The 22,228-nt window shown below is 47.9% G+C and overlaps 1 protein-coding gene across 1 annotated transcript in view; it reads right to left on the reverse strand.

The window, feature by feature from the left end:
- LOC142365526 (creatine kinase S-type, mitochondrial-like) overlaps positions 1-22,228 on the reverse strand; it is a gene marked incomplete at its 5' end in the record, with an annotated part of 37,519 nt that overhangs the window by 14,907 nt on the left and 384 nt on the right. The window contains 3 exons of the mRNA XM_075446338.1: positions 9,021-9,065; positions 10,440-10,480; positions 16,754-16,768. Coding sequence (XP_075302453.1) covers positions 9,021-9,065; positions 10,440-10,480; positions 16,754-16,768 — 101 coding nt within the window. The remainder of the gene's footprint in view (positions 1-9,020; positions 9,066-10,439; positions 10,481-16,753; positions 16,769-22,228) is intronic.

A 22,228-nucleotide genomic window follows, 5' to 3' on the forward strand; every position in this document is an offset into this window, starting at 1 on the left:
GCCCTGCCGAAGCAGGGTCACCTACAGCAGGCTGCACAGGACCTTGTCCAGGCGGGTCTTGAATATCTGCAGAGAAGGAGACTCCACAACCTCCCTGGGCAGCCTGTTCCAGGGCTCCGTCACCCTCAGAGGGAAGAAGTTCTTCCTCATGTTCAGACGGAACTTCCTGTGCCTCAGTTTGTGCCCATTGCCCCTTGTCCTGTCGCTGGGCACCACTGAAAAGAGCTTGGCCCCATCCTCCTGACACCCACCTTTGAGATATTTATAAGCATTTATTAGGTCTCCTCGCAGCCTTCTCTTCTTCAGGCTGAACAAGCCCAGCTCCCTCGGCCTCTCCTCGTAGGGGAGATGTTCCAGTCCCCTCATCATCCTTGTAGCCCTCTGCTGGACTCTCTCCAGTAGCTCCTCATCTTTCTTGAACTGGGGAGTCCAGAACTGGACAGAATAGTCCAGATGAGGCCTCACTAGGGCAGTGTAGAGGGGAAGGAGAACCTCCCTCGACCTGCTGGCCACACTCTTCTTGATGCACCCCAGGATGCCATTGGCTTTCTTGGCATCCAGGGCACACTGCTGGCTCATGGTTAACCTGTCGTCCACCAGGACACCCAGGTCCCGCTCCACAGAGCTGCTCTCCAGCAGGTCCGCCCCAAGCCTGTACTGGTGCATGAGGTTGTTCCTCCCCAGGTGCAGGACCCTGCACTTGCCCTTGTTGAACCTCATCAGGTTCCTCTCTGCCCAGCTTTCCAGCCTGTCCTGGTCACGCTGAATGGCAGCACAGCCTTCCGGTGTGTCTACCACACCTCCCAGTTTGGTGTCATCAGCAAACTTGCTGAGGGTACATTCTAACTCTTCATCCAGGTCGTTGATGAAGAAGTTAAACAAGACTGGGCCCAGTACTGACCCCTGGGGGACACCACTAGTTACCAGCCTCCAACTAGACTCAGTGCCGCTGATGACAACCCTCTGAGTTCTGCCATTCAGCCAGTTCTCTATCCACTTCACCGACCACTCATCCAGCCCACACTTCCTGAGCTTCCCCAGGAGGATATCATGGGAGACTGTGTCGAAAGCCTTGCTGAAGTCAAGGCAGACAACATCCACGGCTCTCCCTTCGTCTACCCAGCCAGTCATGTCATCGTGGAAAGCTATTAGATTGGTCAGGCATGATTTCCCCTTGGTGAATCCATGCTGACTACTCCTGATAACCTTCTTTTCTTCCACTTGCTTGATGATGGCCTCCAGGATAAGCTGCTCCATCACCTTTCCCGGGCTGGAGGTGAGGCTGACCGGCCTGTAGTTCCCTGGGTCCTGCTTCTTGCCCTTTTTGAAGATTGGAGTGACATTGGCCTTTCTCCAGTCCTCGGGCACCTCTCCTGTCCTCCAGGACCTCTCAAAGATGATGGAGAGTGGCTCAGCAATGACTTCTGCCAGCTCCCTCAGCACTCGTGGGTGCATTCCATCGGGGCCCATGGATTTGTGGACGTCCAGATTGCTTTTGCTCAAGGACCTGGGTGTGCCTGGTTGGTAATGCAGAAGAATGGGGAAGTCCGATGTGTACCTCATGGGGATTTGATTTTGGGGGAGAATAGTTCATAAATAAATTTTATAAAGTTAATTGTTAAATAACCCTGTCACTGTGTGTTATACCAGTAGTATCATAGTAAGAATTGTCCAGATCAAAGAAGGATGGACTTTTTTTGATGAAACCTAGCAGAGCACAGCGATGATGGAACTGGACCTGGTTTTCAACAACTGGCACCCAGCAACTTCATCAAGATCAACATCTTCTGCAGACTGTGGGCACGGGCCGCACCAGATACGTCAGCCGTGAGCTCCGGATGCAGCAAGCGACTGCCCATCACCACACATCACCTCTCCTGCCCTGAAAGACTTACAACTGATGGAGCCCAATGTCATGAATTAAACGAACTCACAGTCATTTTAGAGGCATAATCCATAGACTAAGGGAGTGATATCTGTGTGTATATATTAATGACAGGAGAAGTGGTGGTAATTAACTGGAAAATGGGGGACCTGCGCATGACGTAGATGGTATAGAATAAGGGGTGGATAACGTCCTGGGTTCGGCCAGGATAGGGTTAATTTTAACCAGAAGCCAGGAGGGGACACAGCTGAGCCGGCTGACTCAAACGGGCCACACAGAACAGGGTATTCGATACCATGTGATGTCATGTTCGGTTCTGAGTAGAGGAACTGACGGGGGGGAAGTTAATCGCGGCTTGAGAGCACGCGGGGCATCAGTCGGTGAGAGTTGCTCTGTGCATTTCGCTGTTTGTTTTGTGTATTCTCCTTATCAGCATTGTTGTTGTTACTTTTCGCTTCCTTTGTTGTTCTGTTAAACTGCCCTTATCCTGACCCACGAGTTTTTGCCTTTTTCTTTCCATTTTCCTCCCCACCCTAGCAGGGGGAGGGGTGTATTTTGGTTTGCCCTGGATAAATGCCAGGTGCCCACCAAAACCGCTCTGTCACTCCCCCTCCTCAACTGGACAGGGGAGAGGAAATATGATGACAGGCTCGAGGGTCGAGACAAAGACAGGGAGAGATCACTCACCAATTCCTGTCACAGACAAAACAGACTGAACTTGGGGAGAAAGGGGAGTTCAGTTCATCACCAATCAAATCAGAGTAGGATAGTGAGAAATAAATCCAGATCTTAAAACACCTTCCTCCCACCCCTCCTGTCGCATTAATTTGACATAAAATAAACCCCTTGCATTCTAACTCTCTTCACCGGAGTGAGAGGCTAGGTGCGGCTAGGTTTAAATTCTGAGTGATATCCAATTTGCCACTACCAGTCCAGTCGCGTTTAATATGTATATTAAACTACCACGATTCTGGATACACTAATAGCAGTCTGCACCTTCAGTCCAGTCGTGCTCATGAACCAGCACAGCCGTGTTTGGTCGCATTCAGTGAGAAACTGTGACAACTGGCTACTTAAACAGTGCAGTTTTATTTGTGCAACAGGTACATAGGTTTTTTTGAATTGCCGGTGATAGTGACTGTCTGCAAGAAAGCACGTGCAAATATGAAACGCGTGAAAAGGTTATAAATAATACAGCCTGGCTATAAACATTAGGGAGTAACTATTCCCGAGAAAAGCACTTAGTTTAAGTCTCACTCAAGGCGTCCCAAGGTGGGGAGAAGCAAGGCTCAGCCCGTCGGCCAGTCCCGGCTGTTGGAGGCAGTCTGAGGTGGAGTTTCCCTTGACTTGCTCATGGTGTTATCTTCTTCTCCGAAAATCTACGGTGTTATCTTCTTCTCCGAAAATCCCCCATTTCCCTGGCTATTTTTATATCCATTCTACATTTAAGGTGGAGTTTGAGTGACTGTAGTCATACATACCTTTTATCATGATTGGTGTAAAATTTTCTCGCTTCACGTTTAAAGGTATAGTTTACAAAAAATCAAGAGCGCAGACTCGAAAAGGGGTGGTCACACCTCGGAGGCGGGTAACCTTCGGGGTGGAGGTGTGTTTTGATATTAAAATGATATTAAAATGAGCAAAGTTCATGAGAGGATAGCACTTTGGCAAGGTTTCGAAAACCTGTTGGCTCAGGGGGCCAGATGAGCTGCTTATCAGTTCTAGGGGACCATTTCTTCCCACTTTATCGTCACGGAGCAGGGCCACGGAGTCTCCACTCCGCTCCATCCTCTATGGTACATTGCAGGGAGTTGCTGTGTTAGTGGATTCCTTGCATGCCTGCTGCAGCTGTGTCCCATCCTCAGAGCTCCTTTTGATTTCATGCTTTTCCTCAATGGGTGAACACTGCTATGATTTCATATAAACCTTAATTTTCAGATGTAAAACCTTAATTTTACTAATAATTCCACACCTCCCTTCTTCCCGGGCTCATCTTCACTCCCGTTTCTCTGCCTCCTCCCCTGAAGCGGCACAGTGGGATGGGGAATGGGGGCTGTGCTCAGTTCATCACACATTGTCTCTGCTGCTTCTTCCTCCTCAGGGGGAGGACTCCTCACACTCTTCCCCCGCCCCAGCGTGAAGGTCCCTCTCATGGGAGACAGTTCTCCACAAACTTCTCCAGCGTGAGTCCTTCCTACGGGCTGCATCTCTTCACTAACTGCCCCAGCCTGGGTCCCTTCCACGGGCTACAGGTGGATATCTGCTCCACATGGACCTCCATGGCCTGCAGGGGAACAACCTGCGTCACCATGGTCTTCAGCACGAGTTGCAAGGGAAGGCTCTCTGCTCCGACATTTTGGGCACCTCCTGCCCCCCTCCTTCTTCACTGACCTTGGTGTCTGCAGAGTTGTTTCTTTCACATTGTCTCACTCCTCTCTCTCTCAACTGCCATCTCATCACAGTTTTTTTTTCCCCTTCTTAAATATGTTACCACAGAGGTGCTACCAACATTGCTGATTGTCTTGGCCGTGGTCAGCGGCAGATCCATCTTAGAGCCAGCTAGTACTGGCTTTATCAGAAATGGGGGAAGCTTCTTGCAGCTTCTCACAGAAGCCACCCATATAGGCCCCCGTTACCAAAACCTTGCCACGCAAAACCATAACAGGGCGATAGAGTGACCGCGTGGTCCCTTGCTGCTGGCCGGGGCAAAACTGCGACAGATAGCTGACCCAAACTGGCCAAAGTGGATATTCCATAGCATATAAAGTCATGTTCAGTACATAAGATGAAGGAGCTGGCCAGAGGGAAAAAATAATTTTTACTGTTATTATTATCTCTTCCTTTTCTTTCCTACTAAACCATCTTTGTCTCAACTCATGAGTTTTTACTTTTCTCACACTCTCCTCCCCATATCGGGGGGGGGGGCAGTGAGCGAGTGGCTGTGTGGTGCTTCGTTGCTGGCTGGCGTTAAACCACGACACTAATACAAGCCAGGATGCTATTGGCCTTCTTGGTCACCTGGGCACACTGTTGGCTCATATTCAGCTGGCTGTCGACCAATGCCCCAAGGTCCTTTTCTGCCAGGCAGCTTTCCAGCTGCTCTTCCCAAGGCCTGTAGCGTTGCATGGGGTTGTTGTGACCCAAGTGCAGGACCCAGCACTTAGCCTTGTGAATCTCATAAAATTGGCCTCGGCCCATCCATCCAGTCTGTCCAGGTCTCTCTGTAGATACCTCTTTCTACCCTCAAGCAGATCAAGACTCCTGCCCAACTTGATGTCATCTGCAAACTTACTGAAGGAGTACTTGATCCCCTCATCCAGATCATTGAGAAAGATGTTAAACAAGACTGGCCGCAATACTGAGCCCTGGGGAAACCCACTCATGACTGGCCGCCAGCTGGATTTAACTCCGTTCACCACCACTCCTTGGGCTCAGTCATCCAGCCAGTATTTTACCTAGTGAAGAGTATGCCTGTCCAGGCCATGAGCAGCCAGTTTCTCCAGGAGGATGCTGAGGGAGACAGTGTCAAAGGCCTTACTAAAGTCCAGGTAGACAACATCCACAGCCTTTCCCTCATCCACCAGGCGGGTCACCCGGTCATAGAAGGAGATCAGGTTGGTCAAGCAGGACCTGCCTTCCATAAACCCATGCTGGCTGGGCCTGATCACCTGGGTGTCCTGTATGTGCCGTGTGATGGCACTCAAGATGAGCTGCTCCATAATCTTCCCCGGCACTGAGGTCAAGCTGACAGGCCTGTAGTTCCCAGGATCCTCCTTCCGGCCCTTCTTGTAGATGGGCATCTCATTTGCTAACCTCCAGTCGTCTGGGACCTCCCCTGTTAGTCAGGACTGCTGATAAATGATGGAAAGTGGCTTGGTGAGCCCTTCCGCCAGCTCCCTCAGTATTCTTGGGTGGATCCCATCCGGCCCCTTAAACTTATGTGTATCTAAGTGGTGTAGCAGGTCGCTAACCATTTCTCTTTGGGTTATGGGAGTTTCATTCTGCTCCCTGTCTCTGTCTTCAAGCTCAGGGGGCTGGGTTCCCCGAGAACAATTGCTCTTACTGTTAACGACTGAGGCAAAGAAGGCATTAAGTACTGTCGCGGAGGATGAACCAGACTCGACACGACGATCAATGTGATCAGGTACAAGCCATTTATTAGCCCCAGATAGCTCACATTTATATTCCCCATTACATATGCGTCAATCTCCCATTGGCAATAATCAAATTAAATCACATAGCAACCTGATTATGGTTGGTGTGCATTACTTGTTCACGCGCTGTGCTCATGGCTTTCTTGCAGGTGGCAAGTTCCGCTTCAGTATTCTGGACTCATTTTTCTTTGCATTCATTTCTTTGTTTATACCACTGTTTGTCCTCTAGATGCCCTTGCGGCCTTATGCTAAGGCTCTGCAGCCTTATGCTAAGGCTTCATGGCCTCATAGAGAAAATGCTGGATTGCTCACATGTCCCCAGTTTTTTAATGCTTCATCCTCCACAAAGTACCTCATCCTTTTCCTCAGCCTCTGTCATTATATTTCCTCCCACATTCAGTAAAGGATGGAGATCCTCCTTAGCCCTCCTTTTGTTGCTAATGTATTTACAGAAACAGTTTTTATTGTCTTTTACTGCAGTAGCCAGATTAAGTTCTAGTTGGGATTTGGCCCTTCTAATTTTCTTGCTGCATAACCTCATGACATCCTTGTAGTCCTCCTGAGTTGCGTGCCCCATCTTCCAGAGGTCATAAACTCTCTTTTTTTTTTTCCTGAGTTCCAGTCAAAGCTCTTTGTTCAACCAGGCCGGTCTTCTTCCCTGCCAGCTTGTCTTTTGGCACATGGGGATGGCCTGCGCCTTTAAGATTTCCTTCTTGAATAATGTCCAGCCTTCCTGGACTCCGTTGCCCTTCAGGACTGCCTCCCAAGGGACTCTATCAACCAGGCCCCTAAACAGGCCAAAGTCTGCCTTCCGCAAGTCCAAGATGGCAGTCCTGCTAACACACCTCCTTACTTCTCCGAGAATTAAAATCTCTATCATTTCATGATTGCTAAGCCCAAGACAGCCTCCAACCACCATATCACCCACAAGTCCTTCTCTGTTAGTAAACAGCAGGTCCAGCAGGGTGCCTTCCCTAGTTGGCTCCCTCATCAACTGTGTCAGGAAGTTATCTTCCACACACTCCAGGAACCTCCTAGACTGTTTCCTCTCCGCTGTATTTTATTACTGGCAGACATCTGGTAAGTTGAAGTCCCCCACGAGAGCAAGGGCTAGCGATTGTGAGACTTCTGCCAGCCTCTTGTAGAAAACTTAATCTGTCTCTTCATCCTGGTTGGGTGGTCTATAGCAGACTCCCAGAAGGATGTCTGCCTTGTTGGCCTTTCCCCTCATTCTGACCCATAAACGCTTGACCCTATCGTCACCATCGTCAAGGTCTAGACAACTGTTGTGTTAATTTGGCAGAAAATAAACCCCCTTGCGTTCTAACTCTCTTCACCGGAGTGAGAGGCTAGGTGCGGCTAGGTTTAAATTCTGAGTGATATCTAATTTGCCACTACCAGTCCAGTCGCGTTTAATATGTATATTAAACTACCACGATTCTGGATACACTAATAGCAGTCTGCACCTTCAGTCCAGTCGTGCTCATGAACCAGCACAGCCGTGTTTGGTCGCATTCAGTGAGAAACTGTGACAACTGGCTACTTAAACAGTGCAGTTTTATTTGTGCAACACGTACATAGGTTTTTTGAATTGTCGGTGATAGTGACTGTCTGCAAGAAAGCACGTGCAAATATGAAACGCATGAAAAGGTTATAAATAATACAGCCTGGCTATAAACATTAGGGAGTAACTATTCCCGAGAAAAGCGCTTAGTTTAAGTCTCACTCAAGGCGTCCCAAGGTGGGGAGAAGCAAGGCTCAGCCCGTCGGCCAGTCCCGGCTGTCGGAGGCAGTCTGAGGTGGAGTTTCCCTTGACTTGCTCATGGTGTTATCTTGTTTTTCTCCGAAGATCTATGGTGTTATCTTCTTCTCCGAAAATCCCCCATTTCCCTGGCTATTTTTATATCCTTTCTACATTTAAGGTGGAGTTTGAGTGACTGTAGTCATACCTTTTATCATGATTGGTGCAAAATTCTCTCGCTTCACATTTAAAGGTATAGTTTACGAAAAATCGAGAGCGCAGACTCGAAGAGGGGTGGTCACACCTCGGAGGCGGGTAGCCTTCGGGGTGGAGGTGTGTTTTGATATTAAAATGATATTAAAATGATATTAAAATGAGCAAAGTTCACGAGAGGATAGCACTTTGACAAGGTTTCGAAAACCTGTTGGCTCAGGGGGCCAGATGAGCTGCTTATCAGTTCTAGGGGACCATTTCTTCCCGCTTTATCATCATGGAGCAGGGCCACGGAATCTTCACTCCGCTCCATCCTCTATGGTATGTTGCAGGGAGTTGCTGTGTTAGTGGATTCCTTGCATGCCTGCTGCAGCTGTGTCCCATCCTCAGAGCTCCTTTTGATTTCATGCTTTTCCTCAATGGGTGAACACTGCTATGATTTCATATAAACCTTAATTTTCAGATGTAAAACCTTAATTTTACTAATAATTCCACAACAATCAAAACAATCCCTAACATACAGGGCTACCCCACCGCCTCTCCTTCTTTGCCTGTCCTTTCTGAAGAGTTTGTACCCACCCGTTGCAGCAGTCCAGTTGTGTGCGTCATCCCACCATGTTTCCGTGACTGCAGTTATATCATAGTTTTCCAGCTGCACAATGGCTTCCAACTTTCTTGCCCATGCTGCATGCATTGGTGTAGATGCACTTCAGTTGGGCTTTTGATACTGCCGCCTTCTTTGGGGGAGAAGCCCTAATTCCTACGTGACTGTTTTCAACCACTTCTATGGTTTCTAACAATTCAACAAACTTGCAACTTTGCTCTGTTTTTGCCTATATGAATATAAAGGTCATAAATTTTTAATTTTTTTCAAATTAATCATTTATAACATTGCAAAAACAGTTTAAAAAATTATGAACATGCTGTGAATATCAGTGCAGACTGACTGTAGGGTTAGGACAAGCAAAGAGACTTGTAATATGGTCTTTTAAACATGACACAAGCTTCTACATTTCACACAACATACCAGATTCCTCTGGCATCTGGCCAGTCACGTGCCATCCCAGCACACAGAATAACAGAATCACAGAATGGTAGGGGTTGGAAGGGAACTCTGTGGGTCATCTAGTCTAACCCTCCCGCCGAAGCAGGGTCACCTAGAGCAGGCTGCACAGGACCTTGTCCAAGCGAGTCTTGAATATCTGCAGAGAAGGAGACTCCACAACCTCCCTGGGCAGCCTGTTCCAGGGCTCCGTCACCCTCAGAGGGAAGAAGTTCTTCCTCATGTTCAGACGGAACTTCCTATGCTTCATTTTGTGCCCATTGCCCCTTGTCCTGTCGCTGGGCACCACTGAAAAGAGCTTGGCCCCATCCTCCTGACACCCACTCTTGAGATATTTATCAGCATTTATTAGGTCCCCTCGCAGCCTTCTCTTCTTCAGGCTGAACAAGCCCAGCTCCCTCAGCCTCTCCTTGTAGGAGAGATGCTCCAGTCCCCTCACCATCCTCGTAGCCCTCCGCTGGACTCTCTCCAGTAGCTCTTCATCTTTCTTGAACTGGGGAGCCCAGAACTGGACAGAGTACTCCAGATGAGGCCTCACCAGGGCAGTGTAGAGGGGGAGGAGAACCTCCCTCGTCCTGCTGGCCACACTCCTCCTAATGCACCCCAGGATCCCATTGGCTTTCTTGTCAGCTAGGACACACTGCTGGGTCATGGTCAACCTGTCGTCCACCAGGACACCCAGGTCCCTCTCCATAGAGCTGCTCTCCAGCAGGTCCACCCCAAGCCTGTACTGATGCATGGGGTTGTTCCTCCCCAGGTGCAGGACCCTGCACTTGCCCTTGTTGAACCTCATCAGGTTCCTCTCTGCCCAGCTCTCCAGCCTATCCAGGTCACGCTGAATGGCAGCACAGCCTTCCGGTGTGTCTACCACACCTCCCAGTTTGGTGTCATCAGCAAACTTGCTGAGGGTACACTCGAACTCTTCATCCAAGTCGTGATGAAGAAGTTAAACAAGACTGGGCCCAGTACTGACCCCTGGGGGACACCACTAGTTACCAGCCTCCAACTAGACTCAGCGCCGCTGATGACAACCCTCTGAGTTCTGCCATTCAGCCAGTTCTCAATCCACCTCACTGACCGCTCATCCAGCCCATACTTCCTGAGCTTCCCTATGAGGATGTGATGGGAGACAGTGTCGAAAGCCTTGCTGAAGTCGAGGTAGACAACATCCACGGCTCTCCCCTCATCTACCCAGCCAGTCATGCCATCGTAGAAAGCTATCAGATTGGTCAGGCATGATTTCCCCTTGGTGAATCCATGCTGACTACTCCTGATAACCTTCTTTTCTTCCACTTGCTTGATGATGGCCTCCAGGATAAGCTGCTCCATCACCTTTCCTGGGATGGAGGTGAGGCTCCATGTTAGCAAACATGTTAGCAACATGTTAGCAAAGGGGACACAGGCTTATCAAAGAGAAAATGATCCTAGACATGAAAATGGGACCAGAGAGAGAGAGAGACAAACAGAGAAAGAGAAAAAACAAAACAAAACTGAAGTTTATTCAGGAAAGCAGTATAACACTATATTATGCATTTAATATGAAGGTAATCAATACAAGTGAATCACATAGCATGGCTTGTGAACCTGGTTCCTTCCTGACTGAAAACTAAAAGCACTTTACCCAGGTGACTTTCTTAAAGGGCAGGTTCTTCTAGATTCTCACTGACACTGGTAATATCACTTACGTTTTGCCGAAAAACATTTCTGAATTGTAGAGAAGAAGTGGAGGTGGGGACCTAACACCACATAGACACAACAGAGGGGATTGTGGAGGGACTTAACCACTATAACCAGAAATGTGCATCTGCATACAGACAAATTTCAGGATAGGAGAAGACAATGAGTCCTTAAAGACAGCAAAATATCCAATGCTAGGTCTAAAAAGAGATTTCCCCAGCATACAGAAGTATCAGTTTATTTTGAGTATGAATCAAGCCAGGAATTAAATTGGTGCTAAGCTTGATCTTTTGGAATCACAGACTTGTTCTATTCCTCAATTCAGTGAGAAATCAGAGATTTAATTTCTGATTTAATACACGTATCACTTTGTGTGCTACAGACTTGCCACATCCCAAATAAATTTGTTTTCACTTTTTTCCCAAGCAAATAAGTACTGATTTTCATGTGTGTGCTGAAAAAATATTAGTTCTTAAATACTCAAATGTTGTGACATCAGATGTTGTGGGTTTTTTCTTAGGACTTAATTGAGAAAAGGGAGGCAAGCTATCCAGAATAAATATGACAAGGTAGGCAATTTGATAAGCTTTATTTTTTTTCCTCCCTCAATTGAGAAATTTAGGCTTTCATCTCTGAATGCCCTGTGACGGGCATGATGCAGCCCAAAAACCAATAATACAGAAAAAATTGAGAGCGCTCTCTCTGCTCATCATAGGGACACAACATTTATTTCCTCAATTTGCTCCACTCCACATTTTTGTTTAAAAAAAAAAAATCCTCCTTTTGCAAGAAATCAGCCAAGCACTATTAGTTTCCCTTACATGCCTATGGCCCAAATATGCAAACTACTGAATACCTCCTGTGTTGAATGCTGTTCAGCTCTCACTGACTTGAGTTTTCAGAAATAAAATGGTGCTTATTAGTGGCTGACAGAAAGCCTGACAACTTAGAGGTTCAAGATCCTAAAATACTAAAGTAAGTAAGCAATGATATGAGTTAAAGACGAAATCTGAGGTTGCAACACTCAATGCCCTGATTTTCATAAATTTGGATTACTGTGAAAACAAACAAAACAAGGCAAAACGCTGAATCAGCAAAGCTTATTCCACTTCCCAAAGAACTTAACTGGTAAACTCCACCAGTGCATGATCACTGAAACTTCTCTTTTAGGTCAGGTCAGCTGGAATAGACTGCTTCAATCGTTTCCAAGCAGTCATGCGATACTGGTTCCCCTGTGGTCCACTGTGACTCCACCCCTGGATTACACCAAGATTGCTGAAGCTGACACTTTCACATGAAGCAATTTGTCCGTTGCAACAAGGAAAGTAAGTCAAAGCAGAGCATCTATCACATGCAGGCGTGAACTTAGAATCCAGCAGCCATTTGACACCCTACAACTAAAATAATCTGAAATGATTGATTTCAGATTGATTGATTTCAACTACATCAGCAGCAAAAGGAAGGCTAGGGACAATGTGGGGCCGCTGCTGAATGAGGCGGGTGTCCTGGTGACGGAGGATGCGGAGAAGGCAGAGCTACTGAATGCCTTCTTTGCTTCAGTCTTCAGTGCTAAGACTGGCCCTCAGGAATCCCAGGCCCCGGAGGTAAGAGAAGAAGCTTACAAAGAGGATGAGTTTCCCTTGGTTGAGGAGGACTGTGTGAGGGATCGCTTAAGCGATCTGGACGTCCACAAATCCATGGGCCCCAATGGAATGCACCCACGAGTGCTGAGGGAGCTGGCGGGTGTCATTGCTGAGCCACTCTCCATCATCTTTGAGAGGTCCTGGAGGACAGGAGAGGTGCCCGAGGACTGGAGAAAGGCCAATGTCACTCCAATCTTCAAAAAGGGCAAGAAGGAGGACCCAGGGAACTACAGGCCGGTCAGCCTCACCTCCAGCCCGGGAAAGGTGATGGAGCAGCTTATCCTGGAGACCATCGTCAAGCAAGTGGAAGAAAAGAAGGTTATCAGGAGTAGTCAGCATGGATTCACCAAGGGGAAATCATGCCTGACCAATCTGATAGCTTTCTACGATGGCATGACTGGCTGGGTAGATGAGGGGAGAGCCGTGGATGTTGTCTACCTCGACTTCAGCAAGGCTTTCGACACTGTCTCCCATCACATCCTCCTAGGGAAGCTCAGGAAGTGTGGGCTGCATGAGTGGTCGGTGAAGTGGATAGAGAACTGGCTGAATGGCAGAACTCAGAGGGTTGTCATCAGCGGCGCTGAGTCTAGTTGGAGGCCTGTAACTAGTGGTGTCCCCCAGGGGTCAGTACTGGGCCCAGTCTTGTTTAACTTCTTCATCAACGACCTGGATGAAGAGTTCGAGTGTACCCTCAGCAAGTTTGCTGATGACACCAAACTGGGAGGTGTGGTAGACACACCGGAAGGCTGTGCTGCCATTCAGCGTGACCTGGATAGGCTGGAAAGTTGGGCAGAGAGGAACCCGATGAGGTTCAACAAAGCCAAATGCAGGGTCCTGCACCTGGGGAGGAACAACCCCATGCACCAGTACAGGCTTGGGGTGGACCTGCTGGAGAGCAGCTCTATGGAGAGGGACCTGGGTGTCCTGATGGACGACAGGTTAACCATGAGCCAGCAGTGTGCCCTGGCTGCCAAGAAAGCCAATGGGATCCTGGGGTGCATCAAGAAGAGTGTGGCCAGCAGGACGAGGGAGGTTCTCCTTCCCCTCTACACTGCCCTAGTGAGGCCTCATCTGGAGTACTGTGTCCAGTTCTGGACTCCCCAGTCCAAGAAAGATGAAGAGCTACTGGAGAGAGTCCAGCAGAGGGCTACAAGGATGATGAGGGGACTGGAACATCTCCCCTACGAGGAGAGGCCGAGGGAGCTGGGCTTGTTCAGCCTGAAGAAGAGAAGGCTGCGAGGGGACCTAATAAATGCTTATAAATATCTCAAGGGTGGGTGTCAGGAGGATGGGGCCAAGCTCTTTTCAGTGGTGCCCAGTGACAGGACAAGGGGCAATGGGCACAAACTGAGGCACAGGAAGTTCCGTCTGAACATGAGGAAGAACTTCTTCCCTCAGAGGGTGACGGAGCACTGGAACAGGCTGCCCAGGGAGGTTGTGGAGTCTCCTTCTCTGCAGATATTCAAGACCCGCTTGGACAAGGTCCTGTGCCGCCTGCTCTAGGTGACCCTGCTTCGGTGGGAGGGTTGGACTAGATGACCCCCAGAGGTCCCTTCCAACCCCTACTATTCTGATTCTGATTCTGATTCTGATTCTGATTCTGATTCTGATTCTGATTCTGAGGTTTTTAACTAGTGGACCTTAGGATTACAGCTCTGGATGGACTAGTAAATGCATATGTTTTTTCCCTTCTTGCCTTCCTCTGTGTCCCACTTTAAAGGAGAGTTCTGCATGAGACTGAAGGAAGGAACAAAAGGTGCTTTTTAATCATTCAGCTCTTCCTTTTCTAGTGTCGCATAACTATCAACCCCATCTCTGGCTTTCTGGGTGCTGCTGTGGTCCTTGCTCCTTGTGTTGTGTAGTATAGGGGGGCCAGAGAGGCACACGGGCCATGACTAAAGACATTTCTGCTGGGATTTCCATGCCACGGCTCTGGTATCTCCTGGGGGCATGTTCTGTAACTGTGTGTTGATTAGAGTCTGGTTTCTGCTGCAACCTGGACTTCCGATACAGCTACTATAGACCTGAAAACCCTGAGTGCACATAGCAAACTCACCTCTTTAGGGCACATAGAGAGGACCAAGCCTAGTCTGGTGACCAGAGAGCCTGGCTTGGGATATGCTGGCCGTCCCGCGGTGATAGCCACTCCCTACGCAAGGACAGAACTAGCTCTTGCTCTCTCTGCCTTTGCCAGCAGGTGCACCTATCTGAGAGGGCTCCAATGGCTTCTGGCACACAGGAGGTGTTGGGGGATGCTGCGGGGCTCTGAGTCTATTCAAAGTGATACTGCTCACATTCCTGTACGTTGCCAATAGCAAAGTCTTGCCTTCGCTGAGCTATTGTTATATAGGATTTTTAAGAAATGATATACGAGATGGACTACTGATGCTTCTTAAAAATGGGCAGTTCTTCAAAAGGGTCCAGCCCGCTGCCTTTTATACAGAGGATTTTACTTTTACGAATTGAATTAGGGATTTTACTTTCCCTTCCATTCATGTAATTCCTGTTTATTATACAGCCTCTCCTTATTGATGTAGTATCTTGAGCTCATGCATCATTTATTGTTATCTGAACAGTTACTGGAAAGTGTCCCTGGGTAAGCTCTGGGGAGGAATGGTTGCCTCACTAATGGAGGAAAAGTCTAACTACTTCCTAAATCAATTAACCTGAAAGGCCAGAAGACAGGTCCAGGCTGCTCTAAGCACATGCACACGCTCACATTCGCACACCGCAGTGGTCTGTGCTGCGGGTAGCAGTACAGTACCCACAGACACACTTGCTACTCCCCGCGTGTTCCCAGCTACGCTGAAAGCTTGCTGTACGATGTTCCCTATTCAGCACGTATACATTCCCTCCATACATCCCCACTGCAGCACGTGCACTCGCAACTCGCAGCTCAGTGGATGCTGGTTCCCTGCCTGCAGCTGACGCACAGGGGACGTGTGCCTGCTCTCTAGCAGGCAGCCCAGCTTTCGGGCTCGAGCCATAAAAATTCATGCTGTTTGACTCTGGAAGTCCTCAAGGTAATGGTCGCCTCATGCACGCACCTATCCGTATAATGCCTCTTTGTTCCTGCTCACTGCATGGAGTAAAAGGCTAACTGCCTGCTGACAGATATCATTGCCATTGAAAGTAAAGAGGAATTTGGCAGGAGTCATTATCGCTAATCACTGACATTCATCTTGGGGCGAGACAGGGATGTTGGACTACAGGGGAGCACACCTCAATGTAGCACTGCCACTCAGCAAGCCATGAGAGCATCCAGAACAGAGCACAGGTAGAGGCCAGCCCAAAGTCTCCACGCTTTGGGAAGAAATGGGGCAGGACGCAGCGTGTTTGCTCCCCGAGAACCCTGTACATCCTGCAGGAGGGGCAGAGAGACCATGGATGCTGCAGGGGAAGGGGTTGAGAAAAGACAACAGACTGCGGATGAAGCAGATGTGAGAGAGAAAATGGTCTGGTAAGTGGGGTGAAGTCAAAGGAAGGAGATGTTGTGGGGTTTTAGGGCATGGGTTATGAACAAACTTGCAGTAAGTAAGTACGAGCACTGAGTGGAAAGGCAAGAGAAAAGTCTGAGCAGAGAAGCAGGTGGGATAATGAAGCCAAGACAACATGCTCATCTAGAAAGGATGAAGACAAGGAGGCATTACTGGTAGGAGCTGGACTGCAAACTCTTTCTTCCAGGAGAGTGTCAACACTGTGTCTCCAAAGCTGGAACACCCGGAGGCTGGTGGATGAAAGGGAGCAAAGAGTTGGTGGCATGAGAAACTCTCCATTCAGGAGGAGGAACTTTGCTTGGAAGGAAAGAAAGAAAGAAAGATGCCCTCTCCCTCGAAGTGTTCACGGCCAGGTTGGATGGGGCTTTGAGCAACTTGGTCTAGTGGAAGGTGTCCCTGCCCACGGCAGGGGGGTTGGTACTAAATGATCTTTAAGGTCCCTTCCAACCCAAACCATTCTATGATTCTATGATTCTATGGTCCCACTGAGGAAAGATGCAGGATTGACAATGTTAGTAACCACTATTTCCACGTCATCCTCCTCTACCAGGATAGCTTGATATTCAAGAAACCTTTGTGGTGACAGCCAGTGTCCTCCCTTCACCTCTAATATTGCTGATACGGTATGAGATACCAGTACTGTAATCTTTTGGCCTAGTGCAAATTTACATGCTTCTTGAATATTCAGCACTACCGCTGCTACTGCCCACAGGCAGCTAGGCAAATCCTTTCTTACTTCATTAAGTTGCTTGCAGAAGTATGCCACCAACCTCCGATATGGTCTCAGATTTTGGGTTAGGATTCCTAGGGCTATTCCCTGCTATTCTTGAGAGAACAGCCAGAAGGGCTTAGTAGTGTCTGTCAATCCCAAAGCAGGGGCGTCCATCAGCTTTTTCTTTAGCTGTTGGAATGCTCTTTCTGCTTCCTCATTTCAGATGAGGAGTTTTTTATCAGATTTTAATAGTTCATAGGGCAGTTTTACCAAGAGTCCATAATTATATATCCATAGGTGACACCATCCCGTCATTCCCAGGAACATGCAGAGCTCTTTTAGGTGTCTGTGGTCGAGGGGTCTGACAGATGGCCTCCTTCCTCGTTGTCCCCAGTGTTTGTTGACCCGCAGTTATCTCATACCCGAGGTAGGTTACTTGCTGTTGAGCTGTTTGGGCTTTCTGTGGAGAAACTCGATAGCCGTTAAGTCCAAGGAGATTTAGCAGACTGCTTGTCCATATTATACAAAGTTCTTTCTTCTCGGTGGCTATTAATAGATTATCTACATATTGCAATATTGTTCCTGTTCTTAAACCCCTGGGGTAACACAGTCCATGTCAGCTGTGTCTTTCTTCCGGAGTCTGGGTTTTCCCATTCAAATGCAAACAACAACTGGCTTTTGAGACTTAATGGGAGGCAAAAGAAGGTGTCTTTCAAGTCCAGGACAGTAAACCAGGCCAATTCAGGTATCAATTTGGTTAATAATGTGTAGGGGTTTGCCATGACAGGGTTCAAGTCCTCAACAGTTCTATTGATAGCCCTGAGACCCTGTACTATTCGATAACTACCATCCGGCTTTTTAACTGGTAAAATGGGAGTGTTATATTCTGATTCACTCTCTATTAATAGCCAATATTTGGTGAACCGATCGACCACTGGTCGAATTTATTCCCTGCCTTCCATTCTAAGAGGATATTGTCTAATCCTTACAGGTCGTGTTCCTTGCTTAAGTTTGATTATTATTGGAGAGGCATTTTTCGCTTTTCTTGATGTCTCTGTGGCCCATACTCCCGGGTATACCTGGTTCTGGACTTCCTCAGTACTCCAGAGCCAACAGGGGTATTTATGAGGGCCAAACTCAAAGTTCCAATTAGCTGGTCACTTCCCACCCAGAGTTCTACGTTCTCTTTGTCAAATCTTGTCTCTGCCTTTAATTGTTCCAATAAATCTCATCCTAATAGAGGCCTTGGCGAATTAGGCATATACAAAAATTTGTGTACCCCCAATTGTTTCCCTAATTTGAATTTAAGAGGTTTTAGAAAGTACACCTTTTCACTTCGGCCAGTAGCTCCCCTTACCGTTACAAAGTCATCATGACAGGTGTCAAAGCTTGATTTAAAGCAGAGAACGTTGCCCCAGTATCAACTAAAAATTTGTTATAGCTTGGCTGTGGCTGGCAACAAAAGGGCCATGTGGCTGCTCTGCCACCCCTCCCCCTCGCTGGGGTGGGGAAGAGAATGGAAAGAAACAGGCAAAAACTGAAATTCCAAATCAGGATTTTCCAGAGGTTCATCTTTCAGGTCCGATCTGCTGGAATAGACTTGTTCAATAGTTAGCAGGCAATCATGTTCTAAAATTCCTGTCGGATTTTCTGTTGATAAAAACATTGCTGGATTTACAATAGCTGTGGTTTTTAATTCCACATCGTCTTGTTCCAGCAAAACAACCTGATATTTCAGCATTCTGCTGGGGGATAGCTAATGACCCCCCTTTTGCTCTAAAACAGTTATCACCATGTGTGGTACATACACCACCATCTTGTGACCCAAAGTCAATTGTCGAGCTTCCTGAATCAGCAATACTGTTGCTGCCACAGCACATAAACATCCCGGCCATCCTTTACTCACGTTGTCAAGTTGTTTAGAGAAGTATCCTGCTGGTCGCTTCCAGGATCCCAGACATTGTGCCAGCACTCCAAGGGCCAGATGTTGCCTCTCGTGGACAAATAGCTCAAAAGGTTTGGTTAGATCAGGTAAACCCAAAGCAGGGGCCATCATCAATGCCTTTTTAAGTTTTCTGAATGATTTTTGACATTCAGGTGTCCATGTCAGGTACAAGTCTTTGGATTCTCTTGAAGCTTCATAGAGTGGTTTCACATATAGTCCACAATTCGGAATCCAAAGTCGACACTATCCAGTCATCCCCAAGAAAGCTCTCAGCTCCTTTGGGCTGTTGGGTTCGGGAATTTGACAAATGGCTTCTTTTCTTTCACTGCCTAATTGTCTTTGCCCTTGAGATATTTCAAATCCCAAATAAATCACTGCTTCTTTTCCTATCTGGGCCTTATTTCTGGAAACTCTGTATCCCCCTTGGCCCAGAAAATTCCATAAACTGATAGTAATTTCAAAACCTTCTTCCTTGCTCTCTGCTGCTATCAGAATATCATCCACATATTGCAACAATGTTCCTTTATTTTGGTTCTGTCTCTTCCATATTTCTAATTCTTTTGCCAACTGATTCCCAAATATTGTGGGGCTATTTTTGAATCCTTGTGGAAGTACAGTCCATGTCAATTGCATCTTCCGTCCTGTAGCAGGGCTTTCCCATTTGAAAGCAAATACGCTTTGGCTTTGTATATCCGGAGGTATGCAAAAGAATGCATCCTTTAAATCTAGTACAGTAAACCATTTATGTTCCTCTTTCAAAAAGGTCAGTAAAGAGTATGCATTAGCCACTACTGGGTGTGTATCTTGAACTATTGTTGGGGTTGATGTAGCTTGAGAGTTAGCACGACTAGGCCGCTTAAGCAAAACAGCATAACTGAACAGGCCGCTGGAAAAGACAGCTAAGAATAGCCATTGAGAAAGTTCTGATAGTGCACATGGTGTGGGTTAGCAAAAACAAGATGTGTTCAAGGACATGGAGGCAGTCTGTTGCTATTGGCGTTAGTGCATAGTTACCAATCATAAGGGAATGTGGGGCGTGTGAACAGCGCGTGATTTATGTCTGTAGCCTTATCTGAATAAGCGTAATCGCGTGTACAGATATGGAAAATGTATATAACCGCACTGTTCGATCTGGATGCGTGGCACAGAGTTGGGATGGACTTGTGGGACTCTGTGCAGGTCGGAAACAAAGAGGCGTGACAATTAGCCCCTGTTTTCCAAACTGTTAAAAATATGATTGCCGATATGAAGGACGATGCTACTGTGGCTGCAGCCACCATGAGAGCTGTTTATACAATCAGTCAACCCGCGGGAGAGTATCAAGATCCCTGTACGGCGCCCCGGGCTTATCCCATTCGTCCTAGTGAAAAGGAGTTCTGGGGAGGACCGAGTATTGAATTGGGAGACTGGGCACCGGCGCCACCTACAGCTCCACCACTACCGGAGAATGTGCCGCTTCCGGACTCTGATTTTCAAGAAATGGATACTGACCCGCCCGAAGGAGCAACATCGCTATTATACTCAAAGATTCATAAAAGTGAACTTACGGACACATTGAGAAAGCAACAGGATCAAATGACAAAGCTGTTGGACAAGATGCAACGACTAGATAAAGGATCCCATAACGCCACGATTAAACAGGCATATCGAAAGGCTCACGAGGCCATAACGGACGGTTTGCGAGCGGTCGAGCAGCAGATATGTGAGGAGTCGGACGGGATGGGGGAGGTGATTTCAGGGGAGCCAAACAATGGAAGCATTAACGAAAGTGCGCCGCCAGATCATTCGCAAGGGCGCTGGGTTAGGGTAATGCTGGAAGACAGGGAAATGAGCTTAGCTGACGCTGATCACTATTTGCGCAGTAAATACGGTAAGGGGGTGGGGGATGACGAACATGAGGCGTGGAAGAGGGGGGTGAAGTGGAGAGAGCAAGGAGGGGGGGCATCCGGTGTTCAAAAGCCTGATTGCGCGCACGGTGGGTGTGGTCTGCAGGGACCCGGCGGTACAGAGGGTGGTGGTGTGGCCGCTGGAGGTCGGAGCGGAGACAGGACGCCCCTGATACGCGACCCTAATTTTAATATGGGACAACGATGGAGGGGGGTAATAGAAAATGCTGTAATTGAAGGACAAATGCTACCAAACAGTTTAACAGCATTCCCGGTGTTTACGCAGGGGAATCAACGGATATAGGCTCCTTTTGACTGGAAAACAGTGAGTCGGTTACAAAAAACCGTAATGAACTATGGTTTGGATAACAAGCAAGTTATGACGCTGGTTACCACCTTTTTCAAAAATCAGATATTAGTGCCAGCTGATGTCCGAGCCTTGTTAGAATTGGTGTTGCCCTCCACTGCCTTTATGTTGTGGAAGGATAAGTGGCGGGATAAATGTGAGGTTGCAATGATGCAAAACCTTCAGCTAGGTGCCGATGATCCTTTACGTGTAGTTACACTAGACCAGCTCATGGGTACCGGCGCTTTCCGCGACGGGGCGGCTCAAGCAGCACTACACCCTTGAATATTGCAACAGTCACAGAGCTTAGCCCTGGCCGCTTTAACTGAGTTACCACAGATTGGGAACCCTGTATTACCTTATACACAGATTCGTCAGGGTCCTGATGAGCCATACATGCACTTTATAGACCGATTAAAGGAAGCATTAGATGCGGCACTGAATCTGCCAAGTGAAGCAAAAGGTGCAGTAGGAAAGGATTTAGCTTTTCAAAATGCCAACACTCAATGTCAACAGATAATTGCATCCCTACCTAGTGGGTCTACCCTTAGTCGGTACGTGGAGGCTTGTTCCCGATTACCTCGCTTAGCGGAGGAAAGAGAGAAGACCAGAATACATGCGGCTGCTATGGCCACTGTTTTACGACCTCCCATGCAAACGGGGAAAGGGGATAGAGGTGTTAAAGCAAAAACTGGTTGTCTTATTTGCGGAGAGGAAGACCATTACAAAAGAAACTGTCCTCAGATCAAGAAGCAAAAGGTGGTGGCTGACAAATTTGTAGGGACATGCCATAGATGTGACAAGTTCGGGCATAAAGCAGCTCAATGCAGGTCGCAGTTTAAAAAGGATGGTACCCCCCTGTCGGGAAACGGGCAGAGCAGCGCCAGGATGGGGGGACACGAGGACAAGAAAGTTCCCCACAGCTATGGCTGTCTTGACGAGCTCCGAGCCGCCACAAGCGGCTCCGCAGGAGTTGATCTGGCCGTGGGACAAGACATCACTATAGAAGATGATAAGGTGCATGTCGTCCCCTCGGTAGCCACAGGACCTTTAGGTCATGGGCTGAGTGCATTGTTGGTGGGGCGATCCTCTGCAACTAGTCAGGGAATTTTTGTCCTACCAGGGGTAATTGATGCAGATTTCACAGGCCCAATATGGATTATGTTAAAGGTATTCACGCCACCATTAACCATCAAACGAGGCAGCAAGGTTGCCCAATTGATTCCTTTTATTGCTCAGGTCCCCCTAACTGACCCTAACTATAGGGGAAGTGACGCCTTTGGCTCAAGTGGACCCCCCTTGGTGGCATTCGTACAACCTCTTTCCACAGAACAGCCCATAAGAAAGATCACTATTAAAGGACCGAACGGCATTGTACTAAAAGACCAGAAAATGTTGTTAGACTCTGGAGCGGATGTTACTATAATCCCGAGGGCCCAATGGCCAGATTCATGGCCATTGACGGT

Source organism: Opisthocomus hoazin, chromosome W (genome assembly GCF_030867145.1).
Source record: "Opisthocomus hoazin isolate bOpiHoa1 chromosome W, bOpiHoa1.hap1, whole genome shotgun sequence".
NCBI lineage: Eukaryota > Metazoa > Chordata > Aves > Opisthocomiformes > Opisthocomidae > Opisthocomus > Opisthocomus hoazin.